The sequence below is a fragment of the Xenopus tropicalis genome, chromosome 2 (genome assembly GCF_000004195.4).
Source record: "Xenopus tropicalis strain Nigerian chromosome 2, UCB_Xtro_10.0, whole genome shotgun sequence".
Taxonomy (NCBI): Eukaryota; Metazoa; Chordata; class Amphibia; order Anura; family Pipidae; genus Xenopus; species Xenopus tropicalis.
In genome coordinates this window covers 94,950,661-94,977,450 of record NC_030678.2, presented here as the reverse complement: position 1 = coordinate 94,977,450, position 26,790 = coordinate 94,950,661, and the positions used below count along the sequence as shown (strand labels likewise).

The window sequence follows — 26,790 nt, the reverse complement described above, 5'->3', positions numbered from 1 at the left end:
CTTCTCTTTTAAGTGCAATTTAATAAATGACTGAAGGCAAAAGGAAAGAATCTAAAATGAATATAATAGCAAACCAGGAATCCACTTGCCCAATCTAGATAGCTGCATTAGAAATAAATTAAATCTGAATCATGGGAAGGATATTTCCCACAGACTCCATTTTAAGCAAGTAATTCAATGTTTTTTACATTTTCTTTTTGTCTGTAATAATAAAACAGTCGTATTACTTGATTCCAGCAAAAGATCATTATGTTTTATTAGACTTAAGGCACAGTAATGGAAATTACCGGAAGACACCTTATCCGGTAAACCCCAGCATTCTGTATACCAGCTCCTATACCTGTAGTACAAGAAGTGCTTTGTCTGTGTTTGGACAGGCACAGACCATTGTCTGTTGCTCTATACGAACGTAGCACCTAAGACTTTTCTTTTAAAATGCTCTGTGCACACTGTTAATGCACAGGTGATAAATTTGCCTCTGAAAATGTTTGTCTGAAGCAGGGGTGGGCAAACTATGGCCCGCGGGCCACGTCTGGCCTGCTGACGATTGGTGTGTCTCGCTTTTCCTAACAGAGTCCCAGTCCCAGATCGCTACTCATGCCTTCAGAAAAGTTAACAGCAAACCTCATGCTTCTGTCTTACAGAAAATCCTGACTCCGCAAGTCTTATCAAGCGATACTTGGCGTCAAGACTGCATGTAAGCGCCTCAACACAAAACTTAGGGGACTGATGAGCGGAGACCCAACCCGTCTGTCAAATTTTAAAAGTCAATGTGGCCCCTGAGCAAAAATGTTTGCCCAACCCTGGTCTAAAGTGTACATACTATTTAGATTTTTCCTATATATTGGATAATTGTCACACGTCCAGGGACCAAATTATAATAAAATGACGATGTCTTGCTTACAAAAATGTATGTGATTTTTTTTCATAAAGCAAAAAACTGTTTTCTGGTATTGATCCTTGTAAAGGGACAGTATACTCCATTGTTCAACATAAATGCAATGAATAGGGCTAGTGCTAAACATAGTTCCTGCCTATTGTTTTATTCAGGAAAAATGTATTTATATATATGCATTCTGGCGCACAGTAAGGGATATTAGGTGTTATATACTGAATTTATTTTACCTCTAACGATGAATATCATGAAATGAATACAATACCAAACACCTGGTTTAATTGCAGTCACGTTTATTTGCAGCTTCTGTACACACTTTCCATGAACTCAAACTTCTTTGACACATTTTAGAGGGGTTCACAAAAGAAATTGTCACCATTTTACTAAAAAATAAATACAAGACTTAAAGTGTTGCACAGCTCTAAAATATACAAAGGCTTAGAATTCATGTAAACTCTGAAAACATTTTACAAAAGAAATCATATTTGCAACAATTTAAATTTAAAAAGTCAATATTTACAGATATTACAAAAATACAAAATGGATGCAAGCCCATTAACCATTGTTTTTTTCTGCCGAGTATTGTTACCACAATTAATAATACTCTGACCACAGTTTGTTGTTTGTTATTTTGCAGCACATAATTCTTTATAGCAGTGACTGCAAAATAATCCTTTCATGATTAGTTGCTGAAAGGCCATCAGCACATTGTATCACAATGCAATGCTGATTAACTTGGCAAAAAAAAGGTTAAGATTATTTGCCACTACAGTAACCAAAGCAACAGTCTGTCATACTACAAAGGTTATAGTATAAAATACACTTGTATTCATGATTTCCTTTTAGCTACATGCTTAAATATGAACTTAAAAAAAGAAAAACAAGAAGAGAAAAAATCTAGTTTTTTAATAAAAATATTACGTCAGTGCAAACAGAACCTTAGTTTGGAAGGATGATATTATAACCTTTTAAATAAAGTTACTGAGTGTTAGTAAAATATTAATCAGTTGGTTTTACTGATTGCCTGAGGGCACTGAATGATAACATTTACTGAATGTCATTGCTGCCTGCTTGTGGGCAGTTTGGCCAGTTTTGTAACTCCAGGTTGTTGACACATAGGCAAAGTATGCCGTTCTTTACCAGCCCATAAAATTTAATCAGCAGCTTTCACTTGTCTAGTGCAGCATGATGAACTGTGATGTGGGACACTTTGCCTACATCACTACATAACAATATAAGCTCATTAATTGTATAAAACTAGTGGTATCTGTGATTTTTAGTGGGTTGAATAGCTTTTAGTTCTGCAACTATACTCAAGATTTACTTACTTTACTATTTCATGCTACATTTTTTTATAATGTGGTTGGACCAGGCACAAGGAACATAAGCATGGATTCATCTAGCAAGGTTTAGTAGTACTCCTTGAGTAAACAATAAATACAATGACATACTTTATATGTATATTGCACAGCTGCAAGCTGCTGTAAACAAAACTGTTATAAATTGTATGCTCCATGTTAGATTGTAACATAGTGGCCTATTTAGGTTATCCACATCAATATTTGCTATCTCAAAGTATAATTTTTCCTTTCTTTACTGGTATCTCTGCTATAATTCTGCATATGTAGCTCTTTTACACTGTGCATACTGTGTGTTGCAACACCTCTGCAGCCGAAACATTATGGTTCCTCCATATTGCTACAGTAAGAAACCAAGTGCCCAACTCTTTTGTACAAAAAAGAGGTGCCAGTTCTGTAAGATAAAGCTTTGAAATCAGAGTGTATAACATCAGGGTATAAATGGAAATGCAGGTGAGTATTTAAGTATGTCACTGAATAGATATATTTATTAAATATTTCACTTTTGTCACTGAATACAATGTGTTTTATATCAGAAAATATACTTGCTTTTTAAGGAGGTGCGTGGCCTCATTATTTTGTGGGGTCACCGAATGAATACCTGTCACTTCTAATATCTTTAAAAAGTAGTAATGAGGATAACTATAAATAAGGACATTCTTAAAGCTGTGTAGTGATTATGTGAAATTTTGTGGTAGTATTTATCAGTATGGGTTTCTGAGACCATTTCAGCACAATTAGGTAGAAGCTATAGTACAAAAAGCTTTTATTTAAATGTCGTAATATTTCCAGATATCTCACATGCAAAAATGATCATGGCACTACATGCGGGCACTTAGCCCACCAACTTTTTTATCAGTTTTCGTGACTTTTCTAATGCCAGAATAACCAAATAGGTTATACCGTGATTTTTTAATTAAAACGATCAGTAAATAACTGAATATATAATGCTGCCAAGCAAGTTTCTACAGTGCACTTTTTAAACCTGCCCAAAGGAAACATTACCCTGTGTTATAAATGCTCTGAATCACTGTGAATCAACATTTTAATGCCACTGCTGTTGTTCTGTTATTTGAAATGCAGGAACCAAACACATTTTCAGATAGTGTAATAGGATACAATAGGATACATCTTCTTTTCTACAAGGCCATACAAAATTGGTTTGCTGCATAAGTGAGTTATATTTGTGTATTCACAGTGCCATAAGTAGCAGAATGGAAGTACTTTATTGATATATGAGTGAAAATATAAGTGAACATTTTTCAGCTAGTTTAACTATCATACTGTATATGAACAATCGTTTCATGGTAAACACTGTGATTGTCAGTTTGGGATTCAGGCTCACAATCATGGCATAATGTATGCTGCAAGTAATTAATCAAAAGGCACAATGAAACAAATTTTGTTGTCCACTTAAAAGCTGGAATTGTTAGCTGTCCATTTACTTTTCTCTGTGAGTCTAGAACCAAAATAACCATATATGTTTTAAGACAACAAATATGTATGGATAACACCTACAGAAAGGCCATCCATAGTCCTAATTGCCACTGAGTAGCCTCTTGGGCTGCCTGAGGGCATCAGTCCATTTTAGCCAGTTTAAAGCATACAAAACAAGGGAGCAGCTGAAAGATTTTAGCAGTCCAACACACTCTATGATAAAAAAATATTTAATTATCAAGTAAAAACTACTGGTTAAGGTGATTAAAAGCTTTTTATTGAATTGTATAAAGAATTGCTAATTGTGATCTTAAAAGTAAACCTTACAGAGATGTATTGCTAAGTAAATCATGTATTCAAAATTTTTTTAATTAGAAGCTTTATATATGACTCCCTAAATTTTAAGGTATTAAGCTGATGGTACATTGGCCATTGTCTACACACAACTATTTAAGCCAATGAAGAATACCCTGAAACTAACATTGCCTATTAGCTTACAAGAGGAAATGTCAGTGCTGTTGTTTTTTAGGCAAGTGAGCATTTGCAGGCTAAAAATCACCAGTAATGGTGCTGTATTCTCTTGCTAAAATACCAGGAGACGAAAACATTGAACAATGAGTCTTATAGGCAGGACCATCCACACTTATATCTTGGTTTGTTTATGCTCATTTCACTGTTTTGTGGTTTGATTGTGTTTGTTGTACGGTTTTCTTCTATTCCAATGTATAGCACTGTGGATTATATTGCTACTTTATAAAAATATTTTCAAAAAAGGTAAATATATTTTGTCAGAGTAGCTTAAATTGTCCATGAAAATGAAATATTTTATATGTATGACTATATTTACATTGATTTAAGAGACATTTGACTTAAGAATTTGACTTCATGAAATTCACCAACTATCTAAATTTATGTGTAATGTAGTAATTATATGAATTGTATATCTATTATGTTCCATAGTTGAAAAGGGTCTATTACTGCACCCATTTTTTTTCTTGCTTGTTCCATGAGAACTAGAAAAAAAACTGTGAGTACATTGGGATTCATTCATTATTATAATATTGTCTTCATAAGGTAATATAATACAGTATTTGTGATATTGCAATTGGAATTGCTTACCGTCCTTAAAGGGGAACTATTGTAAAAATGAAAATTTAGGGGGCGATTTATCAACGGTCGAGTTTGATTTTTTTTCTCCATTCCAGTTTTTTTGTGCTTAAAAAACCTGAATTCAAGTTATGGTTCAAAAACTCGAATGTCTGGTATTATTAAGTGCAAAAAAGCTCTAATGTAAAAATTTGCCATGTTAAAGCTTGAGAGTTTCTATAGAAGTCAACGGGAGTTGTCATAGGCAAATAATGTTTCATCTCATAGAAATAAGAACACTCCTAAATATAATCCATTAAAAATTCTGTGCCATTTCTGAAATTGTCAACTTACGCTCACTACCGTCAGCAATCCACCAGCAAAACAGGGTGCTATTTTGCATGCACTTAAACTCTATTGACAATAGTACAAGCATCCACCAGCCTGCTGGTAAGTAATAGCCTGCTGGAGTACTGCACTAAAAAGAGTTAATTGCACATTGTGTGGCTGCTGGATTTTGTAGTTTGTTAACAGCTGGAGAACCACAGGTCGGATATCCTTTTTATATGGAATTACTTATTTGCTGTAAGATTTGGCAGAAGGTCTTAAGAAGGACATGTAAACCTTAACTATTAAATAAATTAAAAACCTTTATCAAGTCTTACACAGTGGGGCCAATTTATCAAAATGTGAGATTAGAGCTCACCACAGAAAAATTCACCTACTTTCTAATAATTCCAATAAAATTTTTGGAAGCGTATTTATCGGTCAGAGGCCCATTTATCAATTTTAGAATTTTTGTAATTTTAGATTTTTTCTACCATGAGTAAACTCACTTTTTAAAACAGCACAACTTAAAAATGTGGATTGTTAAAGTATTGCCTAGGACAGCTCAGATTGACATTGAAATGACCTTGACAGGTTTTAGATGGCGTATTTTTACATTCGTGATTTTGTCTCATAATAAATGGTGAAAAATGTGCTTTTTTAACGAAAAAAATACCCCAAATCTTGGGGGGAATAATATGATTGTTAGTAAATGGGCCCCTTAGAGTTCACTCATTGATAAATATGCTTCTAAAAATCCCATAAGAATTAATAGAAAGTGGGTGACTATTTCTGTGGTAAGGTCTAATCTCACATTTTGATAAATCTACCCTATTGAGTCAAGTCAAAGCCACATTATTTCAATAATTTTATATACATTTAAGTGACCATTTTGGAAAAAACTTTTATATTTTTACTAATAACTAACACTTTAAGAGCAATCTTGATGTGAAAGATCAGCTACTTGCCAACTCATTTGCAATGAAATCCACAACTAGTGTGCAATTGATTGTGCTATGTTTTAAATATAAAGACAAATTTGGAAACAATAAATTCAGTACAGGGATCCACAATCCTTAATGATTTTGAGAACACCACCCAACCCTCCTCATTTAATTCCAAACAAACTCATAGATGGACACTACATTGTATGCAACACAATAAGAAGAAAACTTCCTCGGCATTACAGCACATTCCTTAAAACACTTATAAAGCTGAATTCACAACGACACATACATTCTCAGACACATCACTGAAATTAAGTAACTTTGTTCTATTTTTTAATTAAGGATCAAAAGCTTATTAAAGTTTTTGCCTGCAGAATTGAATGTGGTGTAACTGTTAATCGATTATTGTGGCTTTGCTGACTTAAATAGCTTAGGGTGACCACAGATCATTGCTTTTATATACTTTATACTATGAATAGGATTGGTTTATACTGTTTGTAGTTTGGTTTTATACTGTATGCAGTTGTTAGTCATACAGCTAACTTAATTGTAGCTATGCATGAAATTTTCCACTGATGCTAATTTTTTTTCCTTGTAGACATGTCTGTATAAATAGCTCCTTATATATCTTTTCTATTACCATAAAATGTTTTTTCTGTGTTAAACCTTTAATTACCACCTTCGTAACTTACATTTTGCTTTCATGTGTTTCTATTCTATTAACCTATGAAATGTAAACATTTGTCAGTATTCCTTCTATGCTTTTTATGCCACAGGCCTTAACCTTCATTAAAGTGCAAATTACAACAACTTTCTAGGACACGCAAAAGACAGATATCAAGAAAATCAGATTTCAATGATGTCAGATGTCACTGCTATTACTTGCCAAGTGCACATTCATGGCCTTCCAATCATTATTTATTTAACTGCTTTAAACAAACTGCTACACTTTCTTAAGCAATTAGTTATCATCATCAAAATATCAACATTTTTTGCAAGCAGACACGTTTGAATTTTTGATACTCTAATTACAGTTAAGAAAATACAGGCTGATATTATTTGAAAAAATTGTGTTATGAGAATTTGGATTTTTCACAGCTGCAATATTTACATGCAAATGTACTGTTACTTAAGCGAAATTACATTTATCCTTTTGCAAAATTTAGTTGGATCATTAAAACAAACCTCTCCTCCAGTTTCCAGGAGTTCTGAAAGTAAATTATGTATTAGGCAGCCTTTTTGCGCCCTCATAATATTGCTTAACCTACACAATATTAACTGTGCTGTTAAAATAACCTTTTCAGCAGTATTTAACAGCTGATAATTCTTTAAGAACAAACAACCAAATGCTTTATTGCAAAAGTGTGGCACTTCATAGTGTGGCCTACTCAGCCTTCCTTAAATGCACCAAATTTCTGTTTAGTGTGTAATAGCTGGCTAAAACACACAGCTGTAGAAAGCTGTAGTAGAGTGTTCAGTTTGTTTAAACATGGGAAAATGTATTTTATTTGTAATGCTTTTTAAGCATTAGCTCAATAAGTAGGCCTTGTGATGAACATACTTTTTGCCTATTGTGTTAATTAGAAAAAGTGTTATTTCTTAAATTAAACAGGGCAAAATCTGAAATTAAAAGTCACAATCTTCTTTCGGTTCATGCCAGCGCAATCCACTGAGAAGCCCTCAGTATAAACAAATTCCTCCAGCCTCCAACTGCAGCCTGTTAGGCTGTAAGGCTATAGCCACATCATGTATATGACGTATATTTTTTGGCAAGCTGAAAACAGCTTGCTGAAAATACGCTCCAAAGTGTCGCATTTTTATGCGTATTTCAACTACATGTGCGTGCACCTGAGCGTATTCCATACCTTTGGGTGCAGGCATGCGTTTTTCGGCTTGTCAAAAATATACGCCATACGCATGGTGTGGCTTTAGACTTACAGCCTAACAGGCTGCATTTGGAGGCTGGAGGAATTTGTTTATACTGAGGGCTTCTCAGTGGATTCCTCACTGCTGATTTCTTTTGATTGTGCTGGCATGAACTGAAAGAAAATTAAGTTGTGGAAAACATGAAACATTTTGTTATAAACCACAATTTGAAATATCTTTTAGTAAAAATAGGGGCTAAAATTCTGTGCATCAGTTTCAGTCAAGCAGATGTTTGTTAGCATAACCCACATATTATAACAACTTTATGAGCAACAGTTTCTTATACATGAAGGCAACTGTGCTGGTATACAGTTATATATTTTTAGTGTTGTAAAATTCCTTTTGTATGTTTTAAGGTTTACTGGGTATTTTAAAAAGTTACCTGTGTATTATCGTAAGTGTTTTTATGTGCATCTTTTAATTCAGTTGTGCTCTTAGCAGTGTATCACAGCTTTTCTTTAATTTAATGGCACTTCTAGAGGTTGTTCCTAAAATCTATCTCTACTTCCAGTTATGTATGCACTCTTAAAATCACCATCCTCTCTGGAATTCATTTATTAATACTTAATAAAAATAAATAAAAAGTAGCCTTCAGGAGCCACTGCCCAGATGTTAGCTACCTTGAGATCTTAAACTTCCTCTTATGTAAAGCTAAGCCTGGACTGGCCATCTGTATAATCTGGCAAATGCCATAAGCAGTCACTCTTTAATAGCCCAGTGGGGGACTCTTCATCTCATTATACTTGAAATGCCAGGGCTTATTTTAAATCTCAGTTCAGACATGGCTAACCCACTTTGGCTTTTTCAGCTGTATTTTCAACCTTGTGGTATTTTAAAAATGGTGAACTTTAGTGCTAATCTTGTCAGAAAATTATATCATGTCACCCCATTTGATTTTCCTTTCATGGCTTTAGTGCATCACGGATCACATTACCTCATTCTGTATCCTTGTGTCATCCAGTTTTTATCAGACGCCAGTGTACCTGAACCCAGCTACATGAGCCTAACCTAAGACTGATCAATAAGAGGCACACATAGTTTTTATACATAAATATATGTGTCCATATGTCTGTTACATATATTATGTATAAAAAATTGTATATCCAAAAGCGCCTATTGACACAGAACAGGTGAAAGAGGATCTTCATATTTGTTCTATTGACAACTTTTTATATTAACAAAAAGGCTGCACAGATGTGTGCTCACACAGACAGTAATACAGTTGCTGCTTCTGAACACACGCCACTTTGTTACCCAGTAGTATTTGCACTCCCTGTGGTCAACAAAGTGTCCAAACTTGTACATTACAGGACACAGGAATCCACGTGTATAAACTGCTTCAATCACATAATTGCACTAAAAATCTTCCCTCTATACTGCATGATTTCCCATAGGTGACAACGTTTTTGTATGCCATTGCCCTTAAAGGGGACCTGTCACCCTAAGAAATAATTCCAAATACTTTTCTATAGAGTATGGCAAGCAAAATAAACTTTAGTAACACTATATAATTTTTTTAAATCTTGTTTCCTTCAATATTCCTATGCACAGCAAGCAGACAGTTGCCATTTTGTGCAGACAAGCTGTGTATCAACCCAAAATCTTGTTTATGTGCTACAATAGAGACCTGATGCCTAATAACTTGCACAAGATACAAAATATTAGACCATGAGGAGGGTGGGGGAATGAGAGAAGTGCAGTGACATCTAGGAAATGCAGAATGGAAAGTGAAAATGTTTGCCTGCTTGCCAGTATATGATTGACAGCTGGGATTTTTAAATACCTTTATAAAAAAATAATTTGTGTTTCATGTTTAATTTGCAAATTACTTTCATAGTTATATAGTTTTTATGTCTGGGTGACAGGTCCCCTTTAAAATCAGTCCTTTTGCGTTCACCTTATACTAAAAGCTGTTACACATGCTTAAGCTTTAAACAATGATGTTTTACCTACATTTCTTTACCATTTGTTGGTGCATGTTAGGTGGAATTTTGGCAAACCGTTGCCCTTTCCCATCAGGGTTTCAGGTAGTTTATCTGGATTGAAAATTTGATCTGCCAGTACTTCTCATTAGTGCATGTAAGGGTTGATTGCCAGCATTCTACCATAGTCCCTCTGTGGTATGTGCAGGATCAGTGCAATTTGGCCTCCCACTTGTGTGGTGGGCAGATCACCAATAAATAAGTTGTATTTGATTATCAGTTGTTTTCACAGGGATTAATCACTTTATTTTGACATCATTTACTACTAGATAGCAAGGAAGTGCTTAAAACATCCATGATGGCACTGCATTGGTATTCTGCTTGTTTTTGTTAAGCAGCAACATGATTTTAAATGAAAAGACAATGTTACAGTACTGTCAAATATGTTTTATATATTAACACCTTAAAAAGCAGGCCACAGTTTTCTGAAACTTTACAAAAACAAATTTGAGGCTCATAATAATTCTTTGTTAGTAATGGGCATGATTTACTGTGATGCGGATTATGACAGTGGTATTCACAGAATACAATTCATTTATCATTCATTTTCATCAACATTAACTTTTTTTGTTTGTTTTGTTTAACGTTTTTAGTGCTTTAACAGGTTATATAGCACTGGTAGAGTAAACACTCTTTAGAAATTCTAATGCCTTATTTATTGGCTGCATATACACTTTAAATTACATATTCCTATTTACAGTTTATCAAAAATATGGTATTTACAGTTTTTATCTTAGCTTCTTTAAAATCCACATTAGTTTTTTTTTCCTGAATTTGTACAAAAATATGTATATTCAAGGTTTATTTACTGTTTTCAATCTATTTGATTTTCAGGGAAGCACTTTAGCAATATATGTTTTTACACTTATATAAGCATTGTTTCCATAATAATATTTTTCTTGTTCACTCCCTTAAAGTGGATTTATATATGTAGTTAATACCAAGTATCTGAAGTTAAAAAAAGTTATTAAAACAGAATGTGATCTTATTGGTGGGATTTTTAGTTGACAAATAATTGCACTAATATAATCACAGTCTATTTGTTGCTGTTGTTTGCTCACTAGTTTTCTTAAATCCTTGATGTGATTATTTATGTGCCTTTGGCAGTTTGTTGTCTGATCCAGATTCTTCAATCACTCTTATATGTGGCAAATGAAATAGTTCATCAGAAAACAGAATTCTGGTGGAAAAGCAGTACATACCATTAACCTGTGTTTTCCCAAATAATTCTGGGACATGTTATGTTTAATATTTTCAATGAGGAATATTGTACTATAATCAATGTGGGCTGGCAAAAATATAACGCAAGGCAGGAAATATATCTCCTACATTGAGCTCTGAGAGGACCTGTCATCATGAGGGCTACCATCCGAGTTTTCTGTTTCTCCTTCTGATATGGCCTGCATTGGAGCATTGTAAAAACGGCACCTGACACTGTAACGGCTGCTGCTTGCAGCAGGAGGCACTCTGGACCTTCCCACTCTTGAGGCAGCAGACATAGTTCCACTTTTTGGAGAAAACCCCTCAGATATAACACGAGGAGAACAAGGGGATAAAGGCGAAAATGCATCACTTCCAGGTGATAACTGACCACCCTCTTCAGAGCTTGATGAGGAGTCAAGTGCTAGATCACCAAGGGATTTAGGTGTTACTGGACTCTTCAGAATCTCAGTAGCAGACATGCGGTAGCTGGTATCTGACCTGCTGCCCTTTTTCAAAAGCAGCAACTTAAATTCTTCATTGGATGTATTGGATTTTTTAGCACTCCTATAGATGAGACCAGGAGACTTTTGAGAGCTAGCAGAGGCCCCACTGCTCCCAGTTATTGGTTTTGATTTGTTTTTCACAGAGTTGTCCCCAGCTTCTTTTCTTCCAAGTACTTTTCGTTTGGATCTGTATAAGGTAGAAAATATCAAAAAATTATGTCAGGATGTGCTAATAAATTAGAACCAGAAATCAGTCAAACAACCATATTAATGCTCAAATAAAATACCTTGTTATAATAAGTAACTAGTTGCGTAGATCAACATTTTTGGCATTTAAAGCTTAGCAACCAAACAGGCCAAAATATTGGCAAACATGGTAACCAAATTGTCTGCTTATTTGGCAGTGACTTGAACTAGTGGACAAATAGAAAAAAACTGGTGTCAAAGCTGATTGCTTACTAGCAAAAATCTATCAACATAATCTTCTAGATTGCAAACAGATTCCAGTCTGAAATTTGGCTGGTAAGAAGTTAGGTCAAAAAAAATCTGCCAGCTTTACCTTACTCTTGGAACTTAATTTCTTGTAATGTTAAGACAGATAAAATATTAAATGAAATGTTATTGTTGCTTCCCTTTTAAGATGTGAGTTTGCTATATGTATGGTTACCTAAAAAGAAAGTTTATGGGCAAATTTATCAAAATTGTTGTTCCCCACTTCACCATTGAATTTTCACCAATGTGATCAAAGCTGTCAAATGCTAGGAACATATACCAACCTTTAACTGGTGTTTCAGTGTGAAAAGAAAGGAATTTTCCCAACCTGCCCCTAAGTAGCAACTTTACCACTTGGTTTATATTTTTTAATTCCTCTCCTTTGATGTCTGTGGGTATTTAAAATAGATATGGAATTGTTTTGTTTATTGTTTTGTTATTATTTATGACTAGAATATACTATATATTTTTAGGGAAACCCTTAATGAGAGATAATCTCCTTTCACATTAAATTGACATATGTACCCTTCTAGGAGGAAGAAAACACAATGCTTTTTAAAAATGTTATAAATCAAATGGGTATCAATTAAGATTGCTGGAGAGCCACATATTTAATTTTAAATGTAGCTAATATCTGGATGAATATTTCAGAAATGTAAGTCACCTGTGAATGGCTGCAAAAAGATCCTCTGTTGTACGAGGTTTGTTAGGGGACACAAACACATCATCTGTGTCTGCCGAGTCCTCACTCATTGGTGAAATTAGGTAGTCCTCACTCTGAGATGATTCTGTGTGAGGAAAACAAAGCAAAATTGCATAATTCAAATGTAAAAACTGGTACCTAATGGTTATCTTAAAGGCAGTCTACTTAAAAGAAATAAGGAGATTAGAAGTGGGCTAATTTAGGGCTCTGGCACACGGGGAGATTAGTCGCTCGCGACAAAACTCCCTGTTCGCGGGCGACTAATCTCCCCGAGTTGCCATCCCACCGGCGACAATATAAGTCGCCGGTGGGATGGCACACGCGGCGGCGCGATTTCGGGAAATCGCCGAAAAAGCCTCGCGTGGCAACTTTGGCGATTTCCCGAAATCGCGCCGCCACGTGTGCCATCCCACCGGCGACTTACATTGTCGCCGGTGGGATGGCAACTGGCGGCAACTCGGGGAGATTAGTCGCCTGCGAACAGGGAGTTTTGTCGCGGGCGACTAATCTCCCCGTGTGCCAGAGCCCTTAGAGGAGCTCCTTTATGCACACAATAAAAAGATGATATTTTTATACACAATTTAGCAGCCTTTCTCTACTTCCAGCATCACTCTTCCACCAGGAGGTGTTGTCTGGTGTTTCTACCAGTGCTTGCCATCAAAATGACTTATGCACATGATTCTAGGTGCAAGTATGCTGCATCAATTGACTGCTTTGGGAACCCTTGAGCTACCACCAACTTTGAGGTTGCCATTGTGATATTTGTGTCATTGTGTAAATGAGTCTTAAGGGGTCTTGAAAAAGTAAGTTTGTTTAGAGAAAAGGAGAGTATAGCTTTCTTTTCTGGTGATTTCTCTTCTGGGGGTTGATTTTAATTAAAGGGTAGGTGTGTCTTAGGCCAATTTATCTGTTGACTCTTTGGTATGAATTAATACCACAGTCTTGTAAATGCTTGGCAAGTGCATGTGCAGTACAGAAAATTTTCCAAGATGTACTGGACATATGCTCTCCTCTTGCCACAGAGGACACCTGGGGAAATTAAAAATATGGTGGTGCAGTGCTCAGAAAACAGTAGCCTGGGCTGGTTCATTTTTTGAAGAGGGATGGAATGTTAGAGCTCAGTGGCATGCCTAATTCCTGCTGAATTGTGAATCTCTGATGCAAGCTGCAAATGGGGATTAACACAACAGACCCAAAGTACTGACCAATAGTAAATCATTCCCTTTGATTTTAGTGTATTTACGGTTAAATTTTGATAATACAATAATTATACCTTTGCAGAAGGTGTCTTCCATGTTGTCAGATGAATCATTAATTTTGTCCGCTGAGGCACTTTTGGTTGGAATTCCTGATACAGATTCAGATTCCTGCTCTGGACATTCATCGCTGAGTGAATATACAGTGGGGAGCTCTGATTCAAAGCTGAGAGTGTTTCCAGGCACTTTATCATTGTTGCTCAAGTCTGGCTCATAGTTAGGCATTAAAGATGTCCCAGCAGCATTGTCTTGCAATGTGTACCCAGTAGTTGTTCCTGTTACAGGCTCTGGTATAGTCATTACATCATCCTGTATATGTAAGTCTGGTGTCATCTTAAGTTGATCATCTTGAGCATGGCCACAGTTCTTTTTCTCGTAGTACTCTTGAAAAGTTGTTGTTGTGGTCTCTGGCTGTACTAAAAACACAGTTTCTTGCACAATTTCATTAGTCCAAGGTTCTTTAGTGACTCCAAATATATTTGTACCTTTCTCTTCTCTGTATATTCCATGACCAGTGAATAGTGCACACTTGTCAAAAAACATACTTTCTGGACTGGTGTCAACTGGTGAGGAATCCTTATATGGTAGGATGGTTTCCTCTGTAGAAAACTGACGCAAAATTGATTTTCTGGCTGATGTCACAATTGCCTTTTCTGGGGTATAGGTATCCACTGTTATTGTAGGATCCTGCAAGCACACAAGATTACAGGTTTCTCTTTGCTTTGACTTTTTATGTTGCTTGTTGACAGATCTGAGATGGACAGATTTAAGTACAGATGGTGTTATGGCAAGAGCTGGTGAAGAATTTGAGTCAATCTGATCTTCTGACATATTCTGATTATTATGACTGAAAGCATGCATCTGTGGTCTGTAAGGTAATGGTTTATGTAAAACATGAAGAGCACTTAGGTCAAGATGGGTCGGAGGTATAGTTGGAAGCTCCAGTTCTCTTCCACATTTTGCAGAAGGATGTTGCAAGGACGATTTTCTTTCTGGAACTTTTGGCTTTCGTTTGCTACCACCAGGTGACAGGGGCCCAGAAAAGAAAGGTATGGGAAAGGAGGATGTAGGGGTTTCTGACTGGCTAGAGTAACCACTTGATGGTGATGCTAAGCCAGCAAGCTTTTCTGGAGAAGACAACTTGAACTCATTTTCCACAGAAGGAAGAGATGGCGACGTTGCTCTGGATTCAGACTGTGATGTCTGTGACTCTGAACTTTCTGGTGACTTAATGCATTCTATAACTGTAGTACCTGTGGCAGTGCTTGAGTTTGATAATGACCTATAAGGATCACTTGTTTTCAAGTCATTGAGGAGCCACAGATCTGCATAGTGAGACTGCTCTCCACTCTCATCTTTAAAAGAAGTAATATCTGTGGTTAAAAATTGAGTGTTCTTTAACTCAGTGTCATCCTGGTTAGCCCATGGTATTTCCTGTTGATGTTGTGTAGCAAAGTTTTCCACTCTTAAAGGAACATTAGAAATCTCAAGTGGCAGCTTCATTTCCCTGGAAGAGTGATTCACTTGCTGACCACATACTATCTTTGGTTCTTTCTTCTCAGGAATATCTGTGTTGTTGTCAGATTTCCTTAAAGATGAACAACGTTTTGGTGGTGTAGGCTTTGCCTTTGGTTTCTTAAATGAGATGTTCTGGTTTCCTTCATTGCCTTGATCCATATAACACTGCCAAGGATTATCGGTATTCACAGAAGAAACACCAGGACCTTGATCACTTTCTGACCCTGTTGGTGCATAGTTACAAATATAACTCCTACTAGTATTCAGACCACAGTCAAAATGCATGGAGGTATAATATCCTTCAGTGTCTACAGAATAATATGAAACTGAATCTGCTTTTTCAGATGCAGGTTTTTCAAGAAAACTGTCATAAGTGCCCATACTGGTAAAACTAGGGCATGCTAGGCGATCTGTCTTTAAGTGCGGTGGACTAAAATCTTGATGACATGATGCATCATGGTGATGGTGAAGGTAATTCCATTCGCTGTCACTAGTATTACTGTTGTTTGGATCGTCAAGCAGGTCAGCAACTGTAGATGTAAAGGAACTGGCTCTGTGACCTCTTATGCTATCTATGTGGTCATCACTGTATTGTTCAATCATAAAAACATTAGAATCTTCACCAGCGTGGGGAGCTGTGTTCAAGGATAATTCAGAATCACAGTGGGAAGAACCAGTTAGTGGAGGAGATGCAGCTGGAGGGATTGTTTCTGATGTCTGGGAGGGACAGGTTGAGCTACTTCCGCTCCAGTTTCCACTAGACGACTGATGGTCATCTTTTTGATCAATGTGTGTGCTCAACAACACACCTGCTGCTGAAATTGAGTGAACAGGGCTTCCAAATGTATCTGAATTTGAAGAGATATCACAGCTCCCTGAATCTGCCATTCTTGATAGCCTTGATCTCCCCCTTTCATTCAAATTTAACGGCGGGCTGTGTCGGTGTTGGGAATAGGATAAGCCTAATGGCTGGTGGTCTGGAGACTCCTGACTAGTTAATCTGTCTTTATCCTTCTTTAGTGTCCTCTCAGTGCAGGGCATATAGCAGTCTTCTTCATATGTTGATGACTGTGTGCAACAATCATGATCATTGCTTGCTCTAACACCTTCTCTAGGAAGACTCCTTGATCGAATGCGACTGGATACTGTGGTTTTAAACATCTGGTCACCACTCTCTGTTAGGGCTGCAATGTTACCAGCAGAATGAGAGAGAGATGCTGCAACTCCCTGGCCCCTTTGAGCTCTAATTCTTCTACGAGATGGAGCAGTAATGAGTATATCATCTGTTTGGCACTCTGTATCACGTGTACCAGATCTCCTGTTTGCAGAGCTGGCAAGTTCAGGGTTGGTGTGAACTATAACATTACGCTCTCTTGCAACTGGGGATTCATCAGAATCTGCAATACACATATAAGAAAAAGAAGTTTTTTCATCATAAATTTTAAAAAGTAAGTACTCATTTGGGCATTGTTTAAAATAAATTTTGTTTACAAAAACGATTTCCAATTTGCCAAGGTATGGCATTTTACCCATTTTTCCTGTGTTTACTAATGAATAACTATAGCAGTGTGCAACTCTATATATTTGGCTGTATATCTGTATCTGTTTATTATTTAAGGCTAAGGTTGGGGGTCACACATGAAGCATTTATTTGAGACTGAAGCTGTGCATAAAAATTGCCTTGGGGGAAGGTATTAGAGATGAACAACCATAACATTGTTGCTAATATTACAGACCCTACCTCTAATGCCAACCCAAATGCAGAAACCATGTCCCAAAGTAGCTAGCTTTATGTGATGATTATATACGTATTCTTCCTGCCTCTTTTTCTTTACTTACCAGTCTTCTTTTTGTTTTTTTATTTTCAATATTTTCTTTTTAATTCTTTATAACTTTATTTTATTTGACCCTATTTTTATTTTACCATATTGTGTTTATTTACATTTTGGACACGCTACTATTTTAGATTGAGGAGGACAGGAGCAGTTGTATTACAGGAGTGGAAATGATGACAAATGCTGTTAAAGTTAAATCAGGAGGTATAAATACATAAAGACTGATAGAGTAAGATGTATTTTTTACAATAAACTTCTACACAACAATAAATATTAAATATTGAAGCAAGGCAAACCTATTTCTTGTTGAACTCTTCTGGGAATTCCTGATATAGTTTTCCTTCTTCTCAGTTTCCGTCTACGCTGCAGTACAGATTGTGAATGAACAAGTGAACAGCGTATGCTCGCCTCTCTATCAAATCCAACCCCTGTAACCGTCAGAAAATTGTTGTTATTGTTTGCATAGATTTCTTTCTACCAATTTATCATCATTGGTATAATTTCATATACTACTCAATCTACGTCACTTTATACATAGATCTATATACTAACTATACAACATCAGATGAACTGAATTTATGTAAAAATAAACCCTACTAATATAATAGCCCTTTCTTGTATCTGTCTTGTAAGTTTCTAAGATGGAGTGACCTGTGCAAGGATTTGAAACCAAATGAGAATCCAGGTCAGAGTCCAGCGCTATAGACTGAATTAAAGATAGCTGCACACTTCACATTCCTTCACTGCATTTTTGCATTTGATGCCAAACTGACCGGGCCATCTGTTGCACTGTTGATTGATTTCTCTAGAATGACATCATCTGTTTAGCACTCTTTATTAATTTATAGTTGGTGAGGTCCATAAAGAACGCCTAGGCAGAAGTAAGCAAGACTGACAGCACTTGTTCATTTGTATACATACAAGAATGTAGTGAATGAATATTCAGTATACTTGAAACACTTTGCCCTCATGTTTGACATTCTCTTTAAAGGGTGTATGTATTAAACAACCTGAACCCAACCTGAACCCAGTTCAACCCAGTGACCATTTTCATATGACAAAAACAGTACTGTTTTTGTTAAAAGGTAATTAAAGCACAATCCACAACTGTACCATTTTCTTTCAGCAAGCTCTCATAATTGAGCCTGCACCTATCAGATGCAAATATGTGCAGCCAAAGGTGTGCGCCAGTAAGTGAATAGTATACAAGCAGGCACAATTTGTGAGGTGAATATAGTGCTAAGTGCTCACCTACACTGCATTGATGGTAGGCACACATACATACATACATTTCACAGAAACATATACAATAAATGTTCATGTTCTTTCACAAAGATAATTTAAAATATATATACATAAATAGAAATATATATGATGAACATTTCTAAATAACAATAGTGAATTACTGTTAAAAGCAATGGTAAATCATATTTCCTATTCTAGACAAAGTACATATCTTAGATTTGGTTTATCACTATGTAAGACAGAAATACATTGTTATGTTCAGTAACTAACTCAGTCTCCTGTGCAAATCTTGAGCTGGCATTTTTTTAGCAGGCTGTGAGCTGTGCATGGAAAGGCTTTAGCCCTGCTTATGTTGCCTGTGTTTTGGATAGTGTGAAAGGAAATTATGAAAAATCTTTTCACAGTACATAGACGGTAGTGGTAACACGTACCTTGGAATAAATGTAAGTAGAATTGTTCTTTGGGACCAAACTGTTTTATAGATCAGTAAATTTACCATCCAAATAGTGTAGTACTGGATCAGTCTTCCATGTGACGATCAGATGATTTTCTACACTAACTATCTATTATTTCTCCTCTCAAAGAGTGCTTTTGTTTTTTTTTTTTCAGTGTTGCATTTAGGCATTTTGTTGCAAATAACAACTCAAATTTACATATCATGTCATAAAAATCCAAATTGAAAATAAAATAATTCAACTAATAGTAACATCCTGAATTTTATTCTATATGTAGTAAGCAATCTATAAATAACTCTAGTGTGTTAGAGACTTATAATCTACAATTGTGTGTGCCCTCGGTTGCTTTTTATGCAAGTCAGACTCCTCCGAAAAACTGTTTATGCAGAATGATAGAAAGTATAATTCTAAGCAACTTTCTAATATACATTAATTATACATTTTTTGTGGTTTTAAAGTTATATAATGTAAATTGGTATGGATTTTTCTAATTGTATGCATTCTCTGAATTCCTGGCTCTGACCCAGACAATCTTGCAAACCAGCATATTAAAAGACCTGGAGGGGAACTGACTTCTGTAACATTGTCAAATCCAGAGAAAAGACAGCAGAGATAAGCACTTCTTTCAACTGCAATTCTATTTACAAATAACTAAAGCCACTAAAAATATTCAGTAAATGCATATTGGAAAGTGGCTTATGCTCCAATATCTAATATGAAAAATCTTTTATTCATTAGTAAGGTTTATTTCAATTAGTGATGATTGAATCTGTCCCGTTGCTGAAAAACTTGTGAAACTGCTGAAAAATTCACAAAAAGTTTTTTGATGCCATCACAACTTTTTCCTCATTCCACTCACCACTATTTTCAGTGTAAGTTTTTCCTTCATGCAGTGTGTTGTGTTTCAGGGTACTACATACTGTATGTATGAAACATGTCTATTCTTTGACATATGACTATGGAGATGCTATATTGCTTGTGTCACCTGAAGCAATTCAATGTAACAACATACTAGGGACAGATTTATCAAAATGTGAGAGTAGAGCTTATAACTAAAAACATCACCTATTAATTCCTAAAAATTTATCAGAACTTATCAGTGGGTGAAAGTTAGAGTTCACCATTTGATACATATGCTGGGTAAATTTTTCTATGGTGAACTCTAATCTTACATTTTGAAAAATCTGCCCCTTAATGTCTAAGTGGTAATCATCCCTTAGGAACCATGAAGAATGCCTAAGCAGGGTATTCCCTAATATCCCTTCTTGTTAAGGCAAACCAATAAAATGTATATTTGTTAAATAAGATATAGAATACCCTTGAATTATGCACAATCATAGCACTGCCACATTAATACTGCATAACTGTTTTTATACGTATTATACACACACACACACACACACATATATATATATATATATATATATAAAATAAAATGAAGATGTAATGTCTGTACTATACCAGTAACATTGATGGGTATAATGCAAGAAGTAATCACTTGGGACTCCTGTTTCATCTTCTCCTCAGGAGTGGGGAGAGGTAAAGCCTTGTTCCAGTTGGTTTGCTTATCCAGTGTAGATGGAACATTGGGAATAGGGTTTTTCGGCCTTTGTCCTAAAGTGATATCATCTTCCTCCTGAGGTGGATGAGCCTGTATAACAAACACATTTCATTAAAAAAAAGGTCTTCAGGATCTAACAGTGCTTTTGGCTTAAAAAGCTGCACACATCTAATCCACTAACACTAGCGCATGAAATAATAAAGAAAAAAGGTGGGGGTGACTTCAGTAGCAATATTTTCTTGGAAGCAGCATTGTGCTTTGAATGTCTTAATAAATAATCTCTGCGCCCATCAAAGGGCTAACATCGATGTGTTCTAGTTTTTTTGAAGTCTAGCCTGAAGCTGAGAAATCTCAAGTGAATTATTTATGAAATACAAAATGCACTCATTTTGTTCAGCAGATTCTTGCACCACACATCAACACAGATTTAATGAAATATTTGTTCTAATCTTTTCCAAGTTACATTTTTGTCAGCGGTGCTCTACCAATATTTAAGAATCGTAATTTAATCTGGAATAATGTCTAAGATGCTGTCTCTCTAGCTATTGCTGAACTACAACTCCCATCATACTTTGATTTATTTGCTAAGGGGTTCTGTGAGCTGGAGTTCAACAGCTAACAGGGCATATGTTTAACATATTTGCACTGATACATCTTGTTTACACAGATCTGAAAATAACAGCACACAGTGACATGATTCAGCACAATTTTGTTAGTGGTTAAGCATGGAAAATTAGCCAGTAGAAAAACAAATACACAAGGAAAAAATAGAAGGCAGAAAAAGACACATTTAGCCTGTAGGAGAGGTTGAGCTATATCCTGCAATGTCTTCCTTGTTTGCCATTGTTAAATAGAAAGCAGCTTAACCATTCACACCCAAAAAAGCTACCCTAAAGGAAATAAACAACAGAATGTATTCTGTTCCAGTGCTATGGAAGCTTCACCCCACCTAAGTAAAAAATTGATGGTTTTGCCTTCTTCTTACACTGCCTTCTGTCACATTTAGGACATCTTGCCATTTAGCATGTGGTAGGTTTGTTTTTTAGTACCATAACGCTAGTATTCTTTTTTTTGGCATCCTGGCAATCATGGCTACCCTCAACATTATCTCCCGAAGCAAATTAAAAAGAAAAGTGAATTGTGGTTCTTACCTCTTCAGCATTTTCTGGTCATAGAAAAGATATTCCAAATAAAAAGGCATTTGAAATGTAACTTTGCTGAACAAAGTCTAGATCTTTTTTCTTTCTATATTTGCAGCTTTTGTGTTCATTTCCCAGCAGACATGAATAGCTCATACCAACATGAAGCACAAAAGACTTTGTTTCCTAGGTAACATGTAGGAAAGAAAGTTTTCTGCATGCTTCTAGGGGGGAAAGGCTCTATTTTGTTGCCAGTTCCTTCCCTGAATAACAATAGACTGCTGGTCAATGAATGAGTAAGTGTATCTGCAAAAATAAGCTTTACTTATACATAGTCAGTATAAATACCTTTGTAGTACATTGTAAGGCAATGTAAACGTAAGGTGATGATGTATATACATATATTCAAGCATAAGTATTTTGAGCTTCCAGTGCTTCCATCTGTAGCCTGTTTTACATGCTTCTTTCAGTTTCTATAAAAACGAGGCTTCAAATGCTGTTTCAGTCTCTGTTGTATGTATTGTCTGAAAAAGCTTTGTAACCCCTCAATCGTTCTCTATGGGTTGATCAACCCTAGAGTCTGCTCAATCACTTTGCTTTATGTTGGTTCAAATTCAACTCACTGAGGTTGGTGAGTGTGAACAGCCAAAAAAATAAATGAAAAAACAGTTTGGCTTGGTCTCCATGTGTATGGCAAACTAAGGCAGCGTGATTTTAAAAGTTAAGGTGGCCATACGTGTACAATTTAAGGTGGCCATATGATACAATTTTTGGTACAAATATGCTGACCAAATAATCCGAACCAGGCATTAGCTGTTCAGCATGTTTAAAAATTTCTTCTGCCATCATCATGCACCATGTCGACCAGTGCCGTAGCTCCTCTTTAGTTCCTGCTCATTCAAGCTGGCAGCCTGAACAAATGGAACAATAAAATGGTGACTATAAAATGAAAGTCCCTCCTTGCAGTATTCATCTGTTTTGTCAACAGGGTGATATGTTAAATTCCATACACAGGAATGGCCAGTGAATAGCCACCCATGGTCTCGTTTGGTGAGAGGAAATTCATTATCATTGCTTATGAATTGTCTTCAACTAATTTGTTTACATTTCTGAAAGTGTGTCATCAAGTTTTTAATGATCAAAATGTGGGGTCAGTTGACACATAACCTATAGCCTATTACATTCAGCAGCTTGGGTGTAAGTGAAGGCATGTAGCTGGACCTTTTTTTTTATAATCTCTTTATTTATCGGTTTTTCATTTACATATTAAATAGTAACAATATCGGTGACATGGGTTCCAGTGGTAGCTGGACCTTTTTGATTTATTTATGTATGTGTTCATTATACGTTGCAGTTCAGTGCTGTTTGCATCCTGATCTATTTCCCACATTGTATGCAATGTAATAGTAATATCTAGGTATTTTATACTGTGCTCTTGGCCCCGGAGATTAGAGGGGGAGGGTGGCTGTATCATGTTGACATGAGGATCAGATTTATAGGCATATTCAACTTCTAAATGCATATTTCATTTTTAAAAAACAGTTCATTTTAACAAAATCCTTCATAATTATCTACACAACTGAATAATGTACTAAGAACTGAATGACATCAACATACAGTCATTCCAGGTCTTTCTTGGGGCTCACACCAAAATTTGTTATGGGCAGCTTTTAAAGTAAATGCATTAGCACTAGTTGTATTCTGTATGCTTTCATTTCTGAACCCCTTTCCTGAATGATACACATTTACAATTAAATAATCTTTACTTTAAATTACTTTACAATGGTAACATATCTTAATATGTATTTTAATGTATTTTAGGAGCAAAGACTAGTGTTAATGTTTTTCTGTATATTTATTTTTTTTAACTGGATTGCCGAATCCTGGACTGATCCCACCAATAGCTGCATTAGACTGCTAATGATTGGTTGGACTATAGTGGTTCAAAGTGGTTCAAAGTAGTATACCCCTTGGTTTAGCATAAGGTCACTGAATATGGCTTGTACAATTGTTGTTTATTGTTTTAACAAAATTCATAGTTTTTGCTATTTTTTGTGCCAAAAAGCATAAACAAGAAAATTGCAGCCACTCCATGCTTGGATTGGATTGTAAGTAATTGGATTTCTAGTATACAACCCCCTCCATTTGTTAGCAGGAGTCCATTATGCAGGGCATTATCTCTGTGTATTGCTAATTTATCTACCTCACAAGAAATAAACATGGAGTAACTTTGGTTTCCCTGTTTGCCATGTTTAGTTCAAGAAATAAACACATATAACACAATAAATGCATTTTTTATGATTAAAACAACTGATGAAGCCACTCTGATGCGTGTGAAATGTTGCTTTAGACTTACTTCTGTATATCATGACCTGGATTGATAGAAATCTTCATAAACAATTGGCAAACAGTATGTTTGGCACAAGCTGAACAGGAGGGTATACTGTGCCTTTAAAGCATGGAAATCATGGGTGCTTTTGGCCCTTTTGCTTAATGCTTCCCGCCACACTCATCTATTTTTTTTGGGATCAGTTCACTAGTGCAAAGAGTGAAAATTCTGCTTAGAGCAAACAGGGGCAGGTTATTGCTGCCCCTGCTAAAATACTGCCTAATACAAAGTTACTACAGATAGGGCCTTGATGGCAACATTGATTATAGCCTCAATCTATACTTAAAGCATTCTTGCTTTGTTTATTAATATGAAAGTAAAGTGCTGAATTAAGAAAGAAGAATTAAGAAAAGAAAATAAAGGTATAGGTTATGTACAGAAAAGGATAGATTGTTTTAGTAATAATAGTTAGACAGAGCAACAATTAATTTTGCTTGGTTTTCAATACCTTTCTACTCCATGGGGTCAAATGGCAACATTCAGTGGGGGAGTGCGAACGGGTTCTGTTAAACTAAGAACATTAAATGTGGAAAATACATTAAAACATGCAAACATGAAAAAAATGGTGAAGTATACTACTCACATGTATGATGGCAATGTTAAAATAAAAATGACTGACAAACTGTAAGTAAAATAATGTGCAGTGTTTTTCAGCTACTAGTCTATGGAGTTGTAATGATCAGTGGCAAGCTCAGTCCAGGTCCCTGAGGTTCTGGGGTTGCCCAGGGCAAATGAAAATATTGAGAAATGCTGTACTACATACTTTCAATTCCATGAATTAAATGCATTGTATAAATGATATCTATAAATTATGTCATAAAATTCCTTACAATGCAGAAAATTTAAATAATAGATTAGTAATTCTAAATATATTCCATAGCCTTTGCTTTTATAGAACTCACATTGTCTGCTATTCATGTTTACCTCTGAAAAACACTGATGCACAGTAAACTGTGTTATATAGATTTAAGTTTTCTTTGATATGTATTGTTTGTATCAGGCTAAACATCTAGTTCATAGAAACAAGCAGTTCTGTGGACTGGCATACTGTATGCACTTATATGCAGGCTGACAATCTGCCTTGTGGAAACTAGACCCTTAAGGCCCCCATACACGGGCCAATAGAAGCTGCCGATATTGGTCCCTTGGACCGATTCGGCAGCTAATCGGCCCCTGTATGGACAGAAATGAGCGGCCTGGCCCACCGATATCTGGCCTGAAATTGGCCAGATATCGATCGGCCAGGTTAGAAAATCCAGTCGGATCGGGGACCGCATCGGCTCGTTGATGCGGTCCCCGAACCGACTGCCCCATGGCCGCGACTGCCCCATGGCCCTGGGGCCAAACGATCGGATTATTTTTTTTAAAGCAACTTGCTACCCGATATCGCCCACCCGTAGGTGGGGATATCGGGTAAAGATCCGCTCGCTTGGCGACATCGCCAAGCGAGCGGATCTTATAGTGTATGGGGACCTTCAGTGATAGTATATGCTGGCAAGAGGGCAGAAAAAAAGCATGCTTTGTCCTTGTGAGGTAGATAATTAGACTACCTGCAAATAACCCCCTCCCTTTGTTGTAACTGTTTTAATTCAAAGATAAGCAGGAGTCCATTATGCAAGGGGATTATTTGTGCACTCGGAATCTAATTATATACCCCACAAGGACCAACAAGGACCAGTTTTACCCTTTATATATAGCTACTGTTTATAGCTGAAGAAATAACAAAAACCATAGACTTTCTTGTGATTAAAACAAAAGGTAAAAAAAGTAGGTTCAGCACAAGCACTATTCATTCAGCTCATGTTGAACAAGGGGGTATACCGCCCCTTTCAAGAAATATCTGCCCATCCAAGGATATTGTGCTTGTATGACTAACTACAATATATAATTGTTGAAAACCTATAACCAAAGGCTTACTTGTACAATATGGTGCTCTTTGACTTCTCGTCTCTTCAAACTGTGAACTGCTGGGTATGTGGGAAGCGGTGGGGCTGTAAATATCGAGCCCTGAAACCTTCTTTCTCTATTATCTGCCCGGATCCGTTGCTCTGTTAGTCAAAGAGAGAAATGAATTTAATACAGTCCAAAGTCAAAAATGTCAAACTTTGCATGTAATATATATGAGCAATGTTAAAAAACTTTTAGGAATAAGAAAACATTTTTACTGGTTGCAGACTTCCCAGTTTTTTGTCCTTGGCACTTGACAATTATCTTCTGTTTCCTAAAATGTCCATTATACTGTTTTCCACAAGATGGCAGAAAAGCTTTATTTATCTCTTTCAAATGACTTGCACTTTATTATTTATAATACATCTAATTCCTAGTGTATAGACACCATCTGAGAATTGTAAGTAAGAAGCAATGCCTTATATGCCTCATTCAGCTGGAAAAAAACACTCATAACAGCCAAAGGCTTATTTACTTGGAAACTATAATTATGTCTTTTCCATTATTTATTTAATGCAGGGACCTGCCTAAGGTTACTCCTATAACACTAAACTCTACCTTACTTTAAGACAGTTTTATTTCTTAA

The 26,790-nt window shown here is 36.0% G+C and overlaps 1 protein-coding gene across 3 annotated transcripts in view; it reads right to left on the bottom strand.

Moving 5' to 3' along the window:
* Positions 1–10,178: 10,178 nt before the first annotated feature.
* nhs (NHS actin remodeling regulator) overlaps positions 10,179–26,790 on the bottom strand; it is a 117,719-nt gene continuing 101,107 nt past the window's right edge. The window contains exons 3-9 of one of the 3 annotated variants that reach the window (XM_002934358.5): positions 26,175–26,305; positions 24,706–24,768; positions 20,630–20,819; positions 17,765–17,896; positions 14,133–17,030; positions 12,821–12,944; positions 10,179–11,851 (exon numbers count right to left, since the gene is read on the bottom strand). In XM_002934358.5, the coding sequence (XP_002934404.2) occupies positions 11,284–11,851; positions 12,821–12,944; positions 14,133–17,030; positions 17,765–17,896; positions 20,630–20,819; positions 24,706–24,768; positions 26,175–26,305 (4,106 nt within the window). In that variant the 3' untranslated portion in view covers positions 10,179–11,283. Of the gene's footprint in view, positions 11,852–12,820; positions 12,945–14,132; positions 17,031–17,764; positions 17,897–20,629; positions 20,820–21,880; positions 24,590–24,705; positions 24,769–26,174; positions 26,306–26,790 lie in introns of those variants that run through there. The other 2 variants (XM_018091600.2, XM_031896962.1) reach the window with 2 other exon arrangements.